The following is a 14,881-nucleotide window of genomic DNA, read 5'->3' as shown; positions in this document are numbered from 1 at the left end:
CTCTTTGCAGGCATTGTAATATGAATAATGAAACAATTGACCATTGCCTATTTGAATGTAATATGCTGACGTCTGCACAACATACCTTGCTTTCTAAACTGTTAAAATACTTCAAACAGCACAAAATCCCACTATCAGCCAAGAGCCTATCCAACTATACCTGCACACAGAGCATAGAAATCTACATCTATCATCTTATATTTGACATCCTAGAGTCGAAAGATCTGCTGAAAGATATCTTAATATATTTAATAAATATGAGGCAATCAAGCCAGTAGCTCTGTAGCCCACAGAGTGAAGCAAAAGGAAAAGGGCTAAATAGTTTTACTGAAAAGCCCGCCTGCTGTTAAATAGAAGAAGAAGAGAAGGTAAATCATAAGAATTATCGACTAACGAACACGTCGAAATTCTCAAGATAATGATATTTTGACAAACCCAGAGACCTCTCCCCCCTTCTGGTATGTGCGGGCTGGAGCTTATTATTTTAAGCTTTTTGTAGGGGCTTAACAACCAAAGCAATATTTTCTGTAGGGTGGTGGAAGAGGGGGAGGGGGATGGTACTGAATAAAAAAAATTCCTAAGCCACAATCGCTAATTACTTCTTGGATGAGGTAAAAATCTATGTTAGTTTGGATACTAAATACTGCCTTTCCTGTGTTTCTCAAACGTGAACACCGTTTTGAGGCGTAAACACCAAGAGCTTTATTTAAATCCTGCCTACGTGGAATAGTTTGTTCCAGAAAGTTACGTTCTTTAAAAATGTATGATACATCAGATTTTTTTTTTTTTTTTTTTTACTTATACCTAAGTTTAGTAGTGTTTTCATATAAATAAAATTATTCTTGGTGGAGTACAAGCACACTGGGGTGTGTTTTAAGCTTGTCATTCCTTAAATTGGTCCGACTCGCCAGGAAAAATTTCAAAATAGTGCCTTAAAAATGCTATTATCATTCCTAAGGGTCTGATTCTTCCTAAGGGTCTGGCCTGTGTACAACTAATTTTCACGGGGTGTTTTACAAAAACTCCAATTTTCCACAATACAGAGGTTCTTCCTTTTTATTACACTCAATAACAATAATACCAAATGTAATAACACTTAAATGCTTCATAGAAGCGACGTCCAACACATGGCCCAGGAGGATCCTGAATGTGATCGTACCAGTAACTTTAAAAGGTAAAGAATACGGCACTGAACTTTATAGTCCCTACCGGCGGTGCTGATATCCGTTCACGGCCCTTCCACTAGGAAATGCAATGGGTGGTTGAGGATCATCTATCCTATGCTTTCTCGCACCCTTCCTGTTTACCATCCCCAGATTTCTCTAGGTACCCATTTAGAGCTAGTTCGACTCTGGCTGAGCTTACAGTCACGCCACTCACCCCATTCCAAACCAAATAACCAGCGAAAGCAGGAGCAGAACCTCTGTCCTCACGGACAAAGGATTTCAAGTCTAGCGCACCAACCATACACCAAATCACAGAAGAAAACCCTAAAAAGTTAAAACCATAAAATTTGTACAGTTTATATCAATAAAAATAGGATCTTTGGATAGATGTCTAACAATATTTATAAGTAAAATTAAAGGACAAAAATTAGGCGCCGATGAAATGACTCACCTTCTCAGAGATGCCCTTAGTTTATCTTCGGCTTCTTTGATTTTCTTTTCCTTTTCGTGCTCTGGATTTGAACCAACAACATCCAACATCTTAATGGTAGAGCCTTTAGTAGACCTATCAGCCAATGAAAGAGTCATCTTTCTATGTGTAAATGAGTCAGTAGAATGTGGACGAAAGCTGAGTTTTGTCTTGAAAACTGACTGTCCTTGCAGCCCTGTACCTTGTCTAATAAACAGATGATGGTGGTCACCCTAGAAATAAAACGTTGGTCACATTCTACTTAAAAAAGTCAAATACTTAAAAAAAGAAAAAGGAAAAAAAAAGAAAAAAAGGCTCCTCTTGTTGCACCTTAACAGTCTTTTCTCTTTCTCACTTAAGTATGACAAGGTAGCCATCATAAACACGAGTACCAGGGAAGAGGGTAAAATCAAATCGATCTAATTGGTTCGCTTGAAGTAAGTCGTTGAGCAGGAAAACCAAGCCGAGTATCACTCAACTCTTGTGACAGATCATCTAGCGTGATCGTGGTCCCCGTTTCAAAACGTCACCTGCATGGTCATCTGTTTCCAAAACAGCTTTCAAAAGAAAAAGATTGTCACCGACATCCAGCTCCTTGCCTAATGAACAGATATGATCACCCGAAAATTGGCACTGATCAGATTCGACTTACAAAAGAAACATTCTGTCATCATGATGCAGGCGACCTAAGCTTAAGTCGCAGCTTGAGTTTTTCAGCTTCTTCCATCTTTTGATTGTTTAGAAGCCAATCGACCAGATTCCTAAACAGAAAATCCCTACCTTTCTGGGAAATGATGAAAAATAAGAAGCACATGAAAAGGGTAACAACGTCCTAAGCGTATCACAATATCTTTGTTTACGTCTATTGGAGATTTACATTATCATGTTTAGTATAAAAGCTTTATGCCAAGGAACAGTAACTTCTGATTATAACGATTCGATTTACGACATTAAGGGCCGGATTCAGACCTTGCAGGTTCCCGCGACGAAATTTAGATCTCCTTCACATGGAGCATAGGGCCTTACGCTTATCCTAGAAATTGGCGTTAATCAAATATTTTATCGAAATATGGGAATAATCATCAATCAATCAATCAATCATTTTATTAATACTAAAAAACTATTACAAACGTAAAAAAGTTATTTGGCCCAAGAAACTTGGCTTGTTACACAATAATAACAACACAATAATAAAGCACTAAAAGAACCATAAATATTACCCTTAATCAAACAATATATATGAAATAAAGATTAAAGAGAATAAACACTAGCATACAGTAAACAAAAAAAATATAATAATAACGATAATTAAGGGGGGAAAACAAAAGGGAGAAACACTAGGAAAAGAGAAAACAGGAAAGATAAACGAAGGAGAGAGAGAAAATACTAAACTGGAAAGATCCGACGAAAAACTGCCTTTGCAGACAGAAATAAGACTGCAAAACAGAAAATGGCTTTGAAAAGAATTTCAAATTGAGACCCCTATCAGGCTGAGGCCCCTCAACTATTACAAAATGGGCCAGAAATAAGGAGTTTCATTCATTGTACCATAATATTTTAAGATTTCCTAATTTAAAGCATGTTTTCATTTTAAGCTAAGTGCAATATAAGGTACTACACTATTTGTAAACATTTAACTCAAAACAATTTTACTAATAACACTGCCTTAGGTACGAGAAGCTGTCCGCTTGACCAATCTTCTCGTTACCCAACATCACGTCTTCTCCTTTACTTATTCACAGTCTTAGCAACTTAGTCTTCTCAACCTTAATTTTCAAACGTATTCTTGCACCCTGAACCCTCAAAACCTCCAAATATTCATTCATTTTGCTAACATTTTCATCTAGGATGCTCAAATCATAAGCATAATCTAAGTCTAGGAAAGTTTTACTTCCCCAATTGATTCCATATTATCCCATCGCCTTCGCTGTGCTCCTTAAGGGAAATTTCATCAAAATTATCCATATAGAAAGGGATAGAATGCAACCCTCCTTGACTCCTGATTCAATATGAAATCATCTGCTAACCTTATTTCCTTAACCCAAACCTTAAACTTTCCTTAACTCCTTAACCGCAACAATATTATTCTCGTACATAGCACAATCACTTTAATGTATTTACCTAGTATACCATAAAAGGATAGCATATTCCCTAAAGGTCTTCTATCGGCTGGTCCAACATTTTCTCATAATCTATAAAATTAGGGACTACAGGGGACTGTTGACTCACCTACTTCTCACATATTAATCTAAGAGCGAAAGTTTGGTTGGAGCATCCTCTTCTCTTCCTAAAGCCATGTTGTTCCTCTCGAAAACTATATCTCAGCATCTCTAGGTCTAAGAAGTATCATCATACTAAGTAATTTTCTTTCGATAAAAAACCAAGCCTTTCTAACTATCACATTCACTCTCATCACCTATCTTATAGAGGGGTTTAATAAAAGTTTTCCTAAAATCGCTAGATACTTTTCCCTTTTCAAAAATCATATTCATAATCTAGTAATCTATCTTTAATTTCACAGCCATTATATTTTAGAAAACTCGTTTACCATCACAGCATAAATATTATACAATATGTAAAATTTGGTTCAGAAATGGGACACATCACAGCATGCGGTTTCAGCATCACACAATGAATCTTCCTTCACTTCCAAAGCATCAAAAACTTTCATTCTTTCTATATCTTTTCCTTTAACTTAATCACGGTTTAGCACATATTCAAAATATTCTGCCCATCTCTCTTTAACTATTTCCTTACTAATAATTATGGTCCCGTCCCTATCTTGAACTGGGACAAGTCCAGACTGACTATTCCCTCTCAATTTTTTAACATACCAGTACAGTATTTTACTATTATGCCGTCTGGCTGCATCTTCAGTAATTTTATCCATGGCCTTCACTTTACACCTCCTTAGTTCATGCTTTAATGCTTTCTCCATGTTCCTTACATTACTCACATGATCTATGACTCAAATATTCCTTGTACAAGCTCCTCCTCCTCTCTACTAAACTTAAATGCATTTACACTAATATTCCTAGCTGGGTTTTTAACTTTCCTCCCTAAGACACCATCTGCGACTTCACAAACTATTCTTCTAAAATTAATCTATCTATCTTCACTATATCAGATTTCAGACTCGCTACTTTAGCATTCAACTGTTCCTCGAAAGTTCCTCTCAAATTCTCGTCCTTTAGCCTACCAACGTTATAACTTCCAAGAAGGTAGATACCCTTCCTTAAATTTCAGCTTTAAAATAACCCTAGATACTACTGGGTGGTGATCTTTACTTTTAACATCGAAAACCGCACTCCTATATACCCAAATTTGTTGTATCAATCCTGCCAGTCTTTGGTTTCTAATAACAAAATTATTAAGGTTAGCTGTCCTTCCAAAAACTAAGGATAGGCCTCTCAAACTTCGGTGCCTCCCGGCTGCAGCCTATAATAACCTATGGGGTAGAACGACTTCGACCGCATCAAATCGCTTTGAATAGTTGAATATTTTTCATTGTGTATTACTTTTTTAACTCAATTTGTATAAGCCATAAAATTAAAATTAGAAAGGAATAATTTTTAACGTAGCTTGTATGACATAGGCCTGTAATATTCAAACATCTTTTATACAGTTTCTTTTTTACTTTAACTACATGTGTGCAAAATTACTGTCTGAATTTACACTTTTACCTCCAGACTAAGCAGTAACGTAGTGTCATCAAGCCCCACGGGGTACTGATACAGGTGGTGAATAATTTCTGCATTGAAATCTGTTTTGATTCGTTAGAATTGAATTTTGTCAAGAGACAAATTTTAAATCATTCAATTATCTACAATACGAATTATGGCGAATTTGGTCACGTGACTAAAAGGATAAGAAAAATATGACTTATTAATTTTACTTAAACATAAGTTGATAACACAACCTTTTGTGGGAGTAAAATCTTACGAAAGAGTTCTTATTTGCGTCTTATATAAGAAAAAAGGCCGTTTTCAAAACATCTGTGAAGCAGCAAAATTAGTTAGGCTACTCCTTTTAATTCCGGGTTCTTTGAGTTCTTATTTGACTAACAGCAATGCTGTATAGGAATTTGGAAGTCGCGCAATATTTCTTATTGCGTTGGATTTCTGAAGTTGATCAACTTAGTGGAAGTAAATAAGGACTTGAGCTTCGCCAAGCCACGGTTTATTAGAGTAAAGCCATGACAGATAGTCTCCGTGAGCGGCAAAGCTAGCATAACTTTTTCAGAGTTGTATAAAAATGATTAATTTTACTTGTTGATGATCACGTCTATCATCCAACATGAGGCAGAACTAAGGTAGATAGGCATACAGTTAATGGTAGGATAATTCAAATAGTCTATTAGTTCTGTGAGCCATTTGAAGACCAAAAATGATTCAAAAGATTTATGACCGATCATGTTCACAGGATTTGGGGTAATTTAAAATGATCATAGCAGATTAGGAATGAAATTAAGAAAAATATTTTCTTTTTTTAAATTAATTTATTCTGTAATAAGTATGATCAACGAAATTAAATAATCTAATAAAATAAAGAATTTAATAATCCTAATTTTGAAATTTGAAGAAATGGAATACGTAAACCAAAAGCTAACATCCTGATGAAGATTCAGCAAACGACAAAATCAGACCAAAAAATGTTAGGCCAACTTGAGACTCTCCAGGCAGTATTTAAGTGTCCCAAATAACACATTTGTAGGAAATAAAAGAAAACAATAGCACTAAACACCAGAACCAAATTCAGACCAGTCAACTACCTAACATGATAACTAACCCCATCAGAAATTAACATTCTGATGAGGATTTAGCAAACGACAAAGCCGGAACCGGAAAATTTTCCCTCGAAGGAAAATTTAAGGGCAGCGTTTAATCGTTCAAGTAAGGTTTTAGGAGGTTGTTTGAATGATCGTATATCAAACCTAAAGCTCAACAAAAATGCACTTCAATCTCGCTCTCCATGGTTATAATGAAAGAAAGATCAACGTGCTTAAGTCACAGTTTATGGTTGATGGATGATATGTTGCCCAAAAACGTGCTTTCTGGCAACTTAGTTCGGGCTGAACAAACACGATTTAACCGGGCGCTGGGGTGCTCTGCAAAACCACGATGTAGGGGACTAAAAAACCCAGCAATATCTTAAAGAAAAGACGTTACAGGGACGATCACTAGATGTTGGGGGGAGGTCATATTTTATTTTTGATGGACGATACATTGCCAAAAACAAGGCTTTCTAGTAATCCAGCTGGGCCTGAACACCACGACATCTTTGAATGCAGCAAGAAGAGGTCCTAAGAAAGAACTTGAAGAGGGTAGGTACTTAACAGGAGGGAGCACAGAATGAAGCTCAAAAGGAATAGGGTGGGGTAGGAGGGGTCTGACATAAAGCGACGTGGTACTAGAATAGGTATTAGAGAAATAAAGCAGTACTTGGCAGTATTTGTGGGTGTTTGGCTACGCATCATCTTCATAACGCAAAAGCTTCGCTTTACACAAAAAAAAAAATTAAGTCCTTCGTGGGCGTTAAATTAGATTTCTCAGTTCTACTGAAGGCTATAAATCCTTAAGAAGACTTAACATAATTCAAAGAATCCTGTTGAAAAGATATAACATTATTTTTATTTAATCCAATTTACACCATAGTCCACTTTTCCCTGTCAGAATTTCTAAAAACTTCAGTTTAAGCTCCACAACTGCTTACACAAATTTCCATAGTTACATAAAAATCTAATAAATAAAAAATTGTACATAAGTTTCTTTGATTTGTGCTGTAAGATTTTCCTAAGCTTCAAAAGTTCTGTTATGTTTTGAATTTTAGACTTAAGTCCCTAAGCAAAAAAAAAATTAACCAAACTACAAAAACAATAATTAGAACCAAATTGAAGCTTTTCAAAAATAGTAAACCGGATGAAGCCAATAAACTAAGAAAATCAATTAAAAGAAAATCAATCAATCAATTAAATCAATTAAAAGAGAAATTCGTAAATTGGCACGATCGTACTATAAAAATAAGGTTTAAGAATTGTTCACTAATAAACCAAAAAATTGGTATTCTGAGGTTAAAAAGCTGTGTGGCAGGAGGCTTGAACAGCTTAACTTCAATCTACCCGAGTCCCCTGATATTACTGCCAATAATCTGAATAAATTCCTTGCTTCCATCGTCCAGAGCCTTCCAGCATTATCCGACCAATTACCAACAGGAGCCCTTTCCACTTCTTTACCCACTGTTTCCCCGTCTGAGATAGAAAGAAGAATTCAAAAACTAAGAAAGGCAAGTAATTGTCCTTTGGATATCCCCTTTCCTCTTATTAGTGCCTTCAATGATCTCCTTTCTAAGCCCTTGTCTTTCCTGTTTAACGATATTACTAAGTTTTGCCGAATTCCAACAATTTGGAAACAGGGTTTTATTGCCCTTTTGAAAAAGAAAAACGGAAATCCTGGTTTTGAAGGCTTTCGTCCTATTACTCTTACTCCTATTTTCTGGAAACTTTATGAAGGATTCCTTGCAGACTGGCTAAAGGAAAAAATCCTACCTTTTACTGACTTGAAGCATTTTGGGAAACTAAAATCCATCTTCACTTCCAATTACCTCATTTATATTGTTGACCACATAGAGAAAATCCTCAAAAACCCTAAGTCCTCGCTAAATTTAATTTTCGTTAATCTTCAGAAAGCATTTGACCTTATTAACCACAATATTTTAATTGAGAAACTTGTCAACAAGTTTAATATTGATTCCTTGCTGGTGAAATTGGTTGCCTCCTTAACAAACAGATCGCAGGTTGTCAAATACCAGAATCATTATTCAAATGTCCACAATGGCATACCAAAGGTACTCTCCTAGGTCCCCTCCTTTTTTCAGTCATGATTAACAGCTTCACGAAGGAATTTCCTTACCGATGGAAATTTTTTTGATGACCTAACGGTTTTTGAAACTTGTTACGGAAATTTAAAAAGCGACCCTATGAGTATCCTCAATGAAATTAAAGATGAAGTCTTGGACTTAGACATGACAGTAAACCGCTCAAGTCCATGATAATGCCGATTTGTATCCTCAAATCCTCATCCTTTTTTCTTAATCCTATCCCTCATGGAATTTCGCTGTCCTTTAGATTGCTTGGCATCACAAATTCTTCAAACTTAAATTAGAATATCTACGTTAATGACATCATCCGTAGACGTTATATGTCTATCTCCCTCTTTAAGCTCCTAAATAAATTCAGCGTCCCCCCTTCTTATTTCTTGCGGATTTACACATCTTTTGTCCGCCTGCATCTCGAATATGCTAGTCCAGATCGGCACCTTGATATTTCACGTGAAGAATCGGAAAAAATCTAATCAATTCAAAAAAGAGCTTTGCGAACAATTTCCAAAGAAGGCAAGGTGCCATACTCTCTGCTCCTAAAAAAAGCTAGCCTGGAAACCCTGAAGCGAAGGAGGATTTCGTTGTGCCTCCGTTTTTCAAAAAATGCAATAACAAACCCTAGGACGGCAAGTATTTTCCTCAAACGTCACTCCCCATCCAGATTACGGCCGCCTCAAGCTGTTTCTGAGCCCATCCCTGTTTTGTCCCCCATTCACTGCGTTAATTCCAGATACGAAAGAACTTTTGTCCCCTTCATTACAGAAAAAATGAATAAAATATCCCACTAGTTTCTTTTTTTATTTTTAAATGCTGATGGTGCCGCCCAAGTTCTTGCACTCATTTGCTTGTCTCTTCTCTTTTTTTGTTTTAGTTCCCCCTGTAATTCTTATATATTTTTGTTGTTGATGTAATTCCCTCTTTTCTTGTTGCTTATTTATTTAGTTTTGCCCCCTCCCCCTGTTTCTTGACCAGTTTTTATCTTTTCAACTCTTTTATTGACTTCGTGTAATTGAATTATTGACTTTTTTTAGTGCCTCTTTTAATTTATATGTATTTATGTCTCGTTCTTGTTTGAATTTATTCGCTTATTTTGCCCCCCCCCCCTTTTTTTATGTCCCTTTTAATTCTTTTTCCGATTTGTATTTGTGTAGGTTAAGTTTGACAGGTTTTTATCTTTTTAACTTTTTTAATTGACTTTTTACAGTATAATTATTGACTTTTAAATGGTTGTTCATTACGATTTTTCTTTTTTGTTGTTGCTTTTTGCATTTTTGCCAGTTTTAGTGCAACCATTAATATTGTCGACTCCGAAGTCCGAATTCAGCCCTTTGTGGGCTTGTGATAGAGATTTTTTTTTTAAATAAATATCTTATCTTATCCTAAACCGAACAAATCCAATTTTGAAATTAAAAAACTAGGAAGATACCAATTCTAAATTAACAAATTCACTTTCCAAGCGATTCTTAAATAACAAAATTATACCAAATTCCCAAATTTCTTTGCATATTTTTTAATCAAAATAGATTTACCCGGTATTTTACAAAAAAAAATAAATATAATGTAAAATTACAAAAACGTGACTTACAGTTTTTGCTTCCGACTATTAATACCATTTTCAAACTGGACTCAACTTGCTATAAGAATAGATTACAGCAGTAGTTTTAGAACAGACCTGATAATGAATCAGAGCCAAAGAGTCTGCTGGACGACGGGCACAAAAAAGAAAAAAAAGTAGACGGGCCCAAAAGAGTAGTAAATACTCTTTTGCAAGGACAGGAGAAGAAAATACTTCACTCCCTTCCCCTAAAACTACTGCTCCCTCTATCCTTTGCCCACCTCCCAAAAGAAAACCATCAAAATTTTCCTGAAAGTTTCAACTCAATCCCTAAGCCACGAAACAAAACAAGGTATACTTGAAAAAGAAACACGTAAAATTCACCACACGTAAAATTCACGTAAAACTACACGTAAAAATCTACTGACTGTACGCAATCTCTTAAACTGTATACAATACTCACTTCCCTTCGGGCATAACATAGAAAAAAAGAATACTCTCTATGATGATCAGAAACCAACTGATTCTGACTGTAAAAGTACTGTAGAGAAATACACGCTTTAGGCAATAATACTACGTAATATTTTTTTCAGATCTGGGAATAACTGGGAGTTAGGACACTTAAATTGTGAAATAAAAAGTAAATTTGATGTAAGCATCTGACAATTAATCTCGGAAAACTATTTTTTGGTTTAAAACCCTTTTTTAATAAAAAGAACAATTACCAAAAACAGGCAGAAAAGAGCCATAAGATTTTCATGAAATACAGACCTCTGTACCTTTCACTTCAAGAAACCAACTATTGTGGGGAAATAATAATCTGAGCATATTAGTGATAACAAAATGCATTGCTTATTCATAATAAACTAATTCAACCAATCCTTAGGGTATTTTCGGCTGGGAACAATTTTCAGGGAACAATATTGCACATTAGTGACAATGAAATGCATTGTTTATTCATAACAAACTTATTCAAACAATTCTTAGGGTGTTTTCAGCTGGGATTAATCCTTAGGGAACAATATTACATATTAGTGACTACAAAATGCAGTGTTTATTCATAGCAAATTAATTCAAGCGATTCTAGCGTATTTTCAGCTGAAAAAAGCTATTTTGCTTTCCAAAACTACTCCCTTAAACTAGTTAAAACACACAAAAATTACTTACCTGCAACGGCTGTTTATAAACATCGAAAAGTTCACTTCCAACCAGTAAGGACATGCTGCCATCAGACCAGCGAACAATTCTGGCATTTGATTCCTTAATCAAATTGCCCTCTTTGTCGATCCCATTTCTCCATCTTATTGTATTTTCAACCTACAAAAATATATTGTACTATAATCTCTACGAAATAATTATCCTTTAGAAATGCATCAATGATTAATGCTTAAACCCGCTTAGCATGGAATTGAAGGAGTTCGCTTAAAAGGAAAACAATGAAAATATTAAAAATTAAGCAGCAATCTAGGCCGCTCCCCTCTAACAGGGGAAAAATAGTGGCTGTGAATAAAACAAGAGGACAAAACAAATCTCCAATTTTTCTTGTTCGTTAGATAGATATCTAACGTAAGTATATATATATATATATACACACACATATATATATATATATATATATATATATATATATATATATATATATATATATATATATATATATATATATATATATATATATATATATATATATATATATATATATATATATATATATATATATATATATATATACATATATATATGTGTGTGTGTGTGTGTGTGTATATATATCATGCCTGAGAGGAGCATCAACCAGAGAGGGCGTTAGCTGGAGCTTCTCAAAAATCAATATTATGCTTATATTATGAACTGTTCAATTTGAACATTTATATTCAAATTATTCCATCGAAATATGTAACAACACAGCTGATTCTGTAGTTTTTTATTTTACATTGTCGCTATTATGTGCTATAGCTTAAATACGGTACGAGATGAATCTTTGGAACTTGTTTATAATCATATCTTTTCCTTTAATTACGGAATTTCTTTACAATTGTGCTTGAAAAAGAAAACGAGGCTAAATAAACAATAAAAATAAGCTTAACAAATGAGAAATTTTTAAAAAATTAACAAATCCTTAACAAGAAAACCTTAACAAATAAAGCTTTTATCTATGCCCATTTTTTCTTGCCCTCACCCTAACCCTATGAGCATAATTGAACATATCCATCTTCTGCTGACAATTATTGGAACGAAATTTTTTAGTTTGGTTGCTTATAAGTAGGATATATACAGTTTGGATAGCACTAAATGGTCCATCTAAAAAATTGCTGTTCTGTGTAGAAAAGATAACCGTCACTTAAGATACTACCCAAGGGATCCTATTAATCAACGAAAATTGGCTGATGGACAGTCCTGTTCAAGTTACTCCAAACGACTATGTTTCTTTTATATCTGCATAGATCATATGAATCTATTAACGAGACAAACAGTTGGGTTGGTAGCCTTATAGCTTAAAACAAAAAAAAAAAAAAAAAAAAAAAAAAAAAAAAAAACAACAACTAGTGATTCATTTGAAACACAATTGATAATTGTGCCACAGGGTAGTCTCAAGACCACAAATACACTATTCCGAAACAAAGTGCATACTGGGAAACAGAGACTAAGACAAAAAAGGGAATGAGGAGACATAATTATTCACATCATTATCAGTATGTTTGTATTATCAGTATCTTTTTTATCATCATTATTCGTCATCAACATTAATAATCATTATCAACAAGTCATCAAAAAAGAGGAGACATCATTTAGCCCCAAAATTAAAAATGAGGAGACAAGAATAAGACATACTTGCGAAAATTATTATTGGCGAGAAGGGTATTTTAAGAAGAATGGACAGTCACATTTACATGAAAAAAAACGAGATTCTTTACAGAATTTTTTTGTAAAAACGAAAGTACTTTAGGACAGCCATAGGGAGAGGAAACAAAACATTTTCAACTGGAAATACTGGCAAAAAAAGAGGAATTCTTCCTATACTAGAGAAAAGATGGAACCATTCATATTCGTTAATATTCATAGTTTTACTGTTACGAATTCCTGCGCAGTCGTCAGTGAATAAAAAAAAAATAAATAAAGAAAGAGCATTCAAGCAGCTGTTGAGGATGACTACAGAGATTGGGTGTATCAGGTTCCGTAAGGCATTATTTCAGGCACCTTTAAATGGTCAAGATCATCATTTTTGTGAAGCAAGTGTAAATTTATAGGTTGGTTCTTCCCTTGTGAAGCAACGATCCACTTTATTTTGGTCACCAAGCTTATGAGGCCATAACTTTTACGTAGAATACCAGGTTATGATTTTGCCGACGTTTATATTCCGGCCTGGTCTAAAAAGCATGAAGAATTTGTTCAATTTTTCTATACCCTCTACTAAATAACATCATTTTAATCATCTGAAGGGCCAAATATAAAATAAATTTCCTTTTTAAGCGGCAGATTCTACTTTTAAAACAAGCACCTACTTAAACTGTGCTATGCCGTAAGTAATATATAAATTATGTTTTGATTAAAATTTCTATACCTCAACAATATTCAAGCCGCACGATTCACGAGCAGTTTTAAAACCAGAAATAACAGGAAAAGCAATTGAATTTACCCTAATTCTTACTTAGGTCTGACTATCTAACTATTAGTTAACTATAAGCTAACCTTAAAATAAAATTAGTAAATACCCTAAGTTTAACACGAGCCCTTCCTTCCTCATCAAGAGTTTCTTCGTCGTCTACTTCATCTTCATAAGTTTCAGCATCAAAGGGTCTCGGCTCAACTGACAAAAAATTCGGCAGCTTGACAAAGTGAATTTCACTACCCAAGTTTGCCTTGATTCTTGGTACCTAGAGTTAGAAAAAAACAGATAATTTGATATACTATTTCTTTAAACGAGCAATAATCGTGTATTTTTTTCTCGAAAACGGCTCCATATTTTTTTTTAAATTAGTAGCCTGGGATATTCTGGCCTAACAAACGATCTATATAGGTCAGAAGTTTTAGAAAATTCGTTAAAAGCCTTAATTTTGGAAAAAAAAAGATTTATGGGAGTGACGTCATATTTAAATAAATACATTCGTAAGGCATACATACGTCATATATGCCTCAGTAGCGGTTGTATCGTTTTAGTATCTATGATGTAGGCAAAATTACACAAGAAAAATATGACTGACAAGAAAAATCATATGATTGACGCCATATTTATGAGTACATTTCAAGAAAATAGACGAAATCCCCCCTCCTATGAGTGAACGTATTGTTTTTATATCTATGACGCATGCAACATTACAAAAAGAATCTAACAAAGTATAACGTTCCAAGTGCAATTAGTCTATTTGCAAAAAGCGTTTAGAGCAGTTTCAAAATGCATACAGGACAAACGAACAACCTAAACCATCAAATGTGACAAGACCAATCCGAGCAGCTAAGGTAAAGGGTATTGATAAAATGACTAAAGTAATGATAAACAACAATGAAGAACAAATATATACAGCCAGAATAATTCCGCCAGCAACAATTACAACGCGTCAAACACAAAAGTAAAGAACAAAGTCACATAAGGTTCGAAGATAAGCGGCAGCAAGAATTAAAACTACTCAAAAACAAAAGTGGAGAACAAAGAAATATACGGCTAAAAGATATGCCACAAAGAGAACAAGGAAATATGAGGTTAAAAGATAAGTGGCAATGAGCATTACAAGCAATTGCGAGAAAGCGAGTATCATAACGTGTCAAAAATGGACTGAAAAACAAAGAATTGTGCTGTTAGCAGACAAGCGACAGCAAAAA

General features: G+C 34.5%; 1 protein-coding gene across 1 annotated transcript in view; it reads right to left on the bottom strand.

Moving 5' to 3' along the window:
- Atu (Another transcription unit) overlaps positions 1–14,881 on the bottom strand; it is a 75,732-nt gene that overhangs the window by 13,123 nt on the left and 47,728 nt on the right. The window contains exons 6-8 of the mRNA XM_089094721.1: positions 13,777–13,938; positions 11,234–11,383; positions 1,618–1,868 (exon numbers count right to left, since the gene is read on the bottom strand). Of these exons, the coding sequence (XP_088950847.1) occupies positions 1,618–1,868; positions 11,234–11,383; positions 13,777–13,938 (563 nt within the window). The remainder of the gene's footprint in view (positions 1–1,617; positions 1,869–11,233; positions 11,384–13,776; positions 13,939–14,881) is intronic.

Source organism: Artemia sp. Qi Xiang Cuo, chromosome 9 (genome assembly GCF_049724085.1).
Source record: "Artemia sp. Qi Xiang Cuo chromosome 9, ASM4972408v1, whole genome shotgun sequence".
Lineage (NCBI taxonomy): Eukaryota > Metazoa > Arthropoda > Branchiopoda > Anostraca > Artemiidae > Artemia > Artemia sp. Qi Xiang Cuo.
Note: the sequence above shows the minus strand (reverse complement) of the source record. Positions and strands in the feature narration are given on the sequence as shown.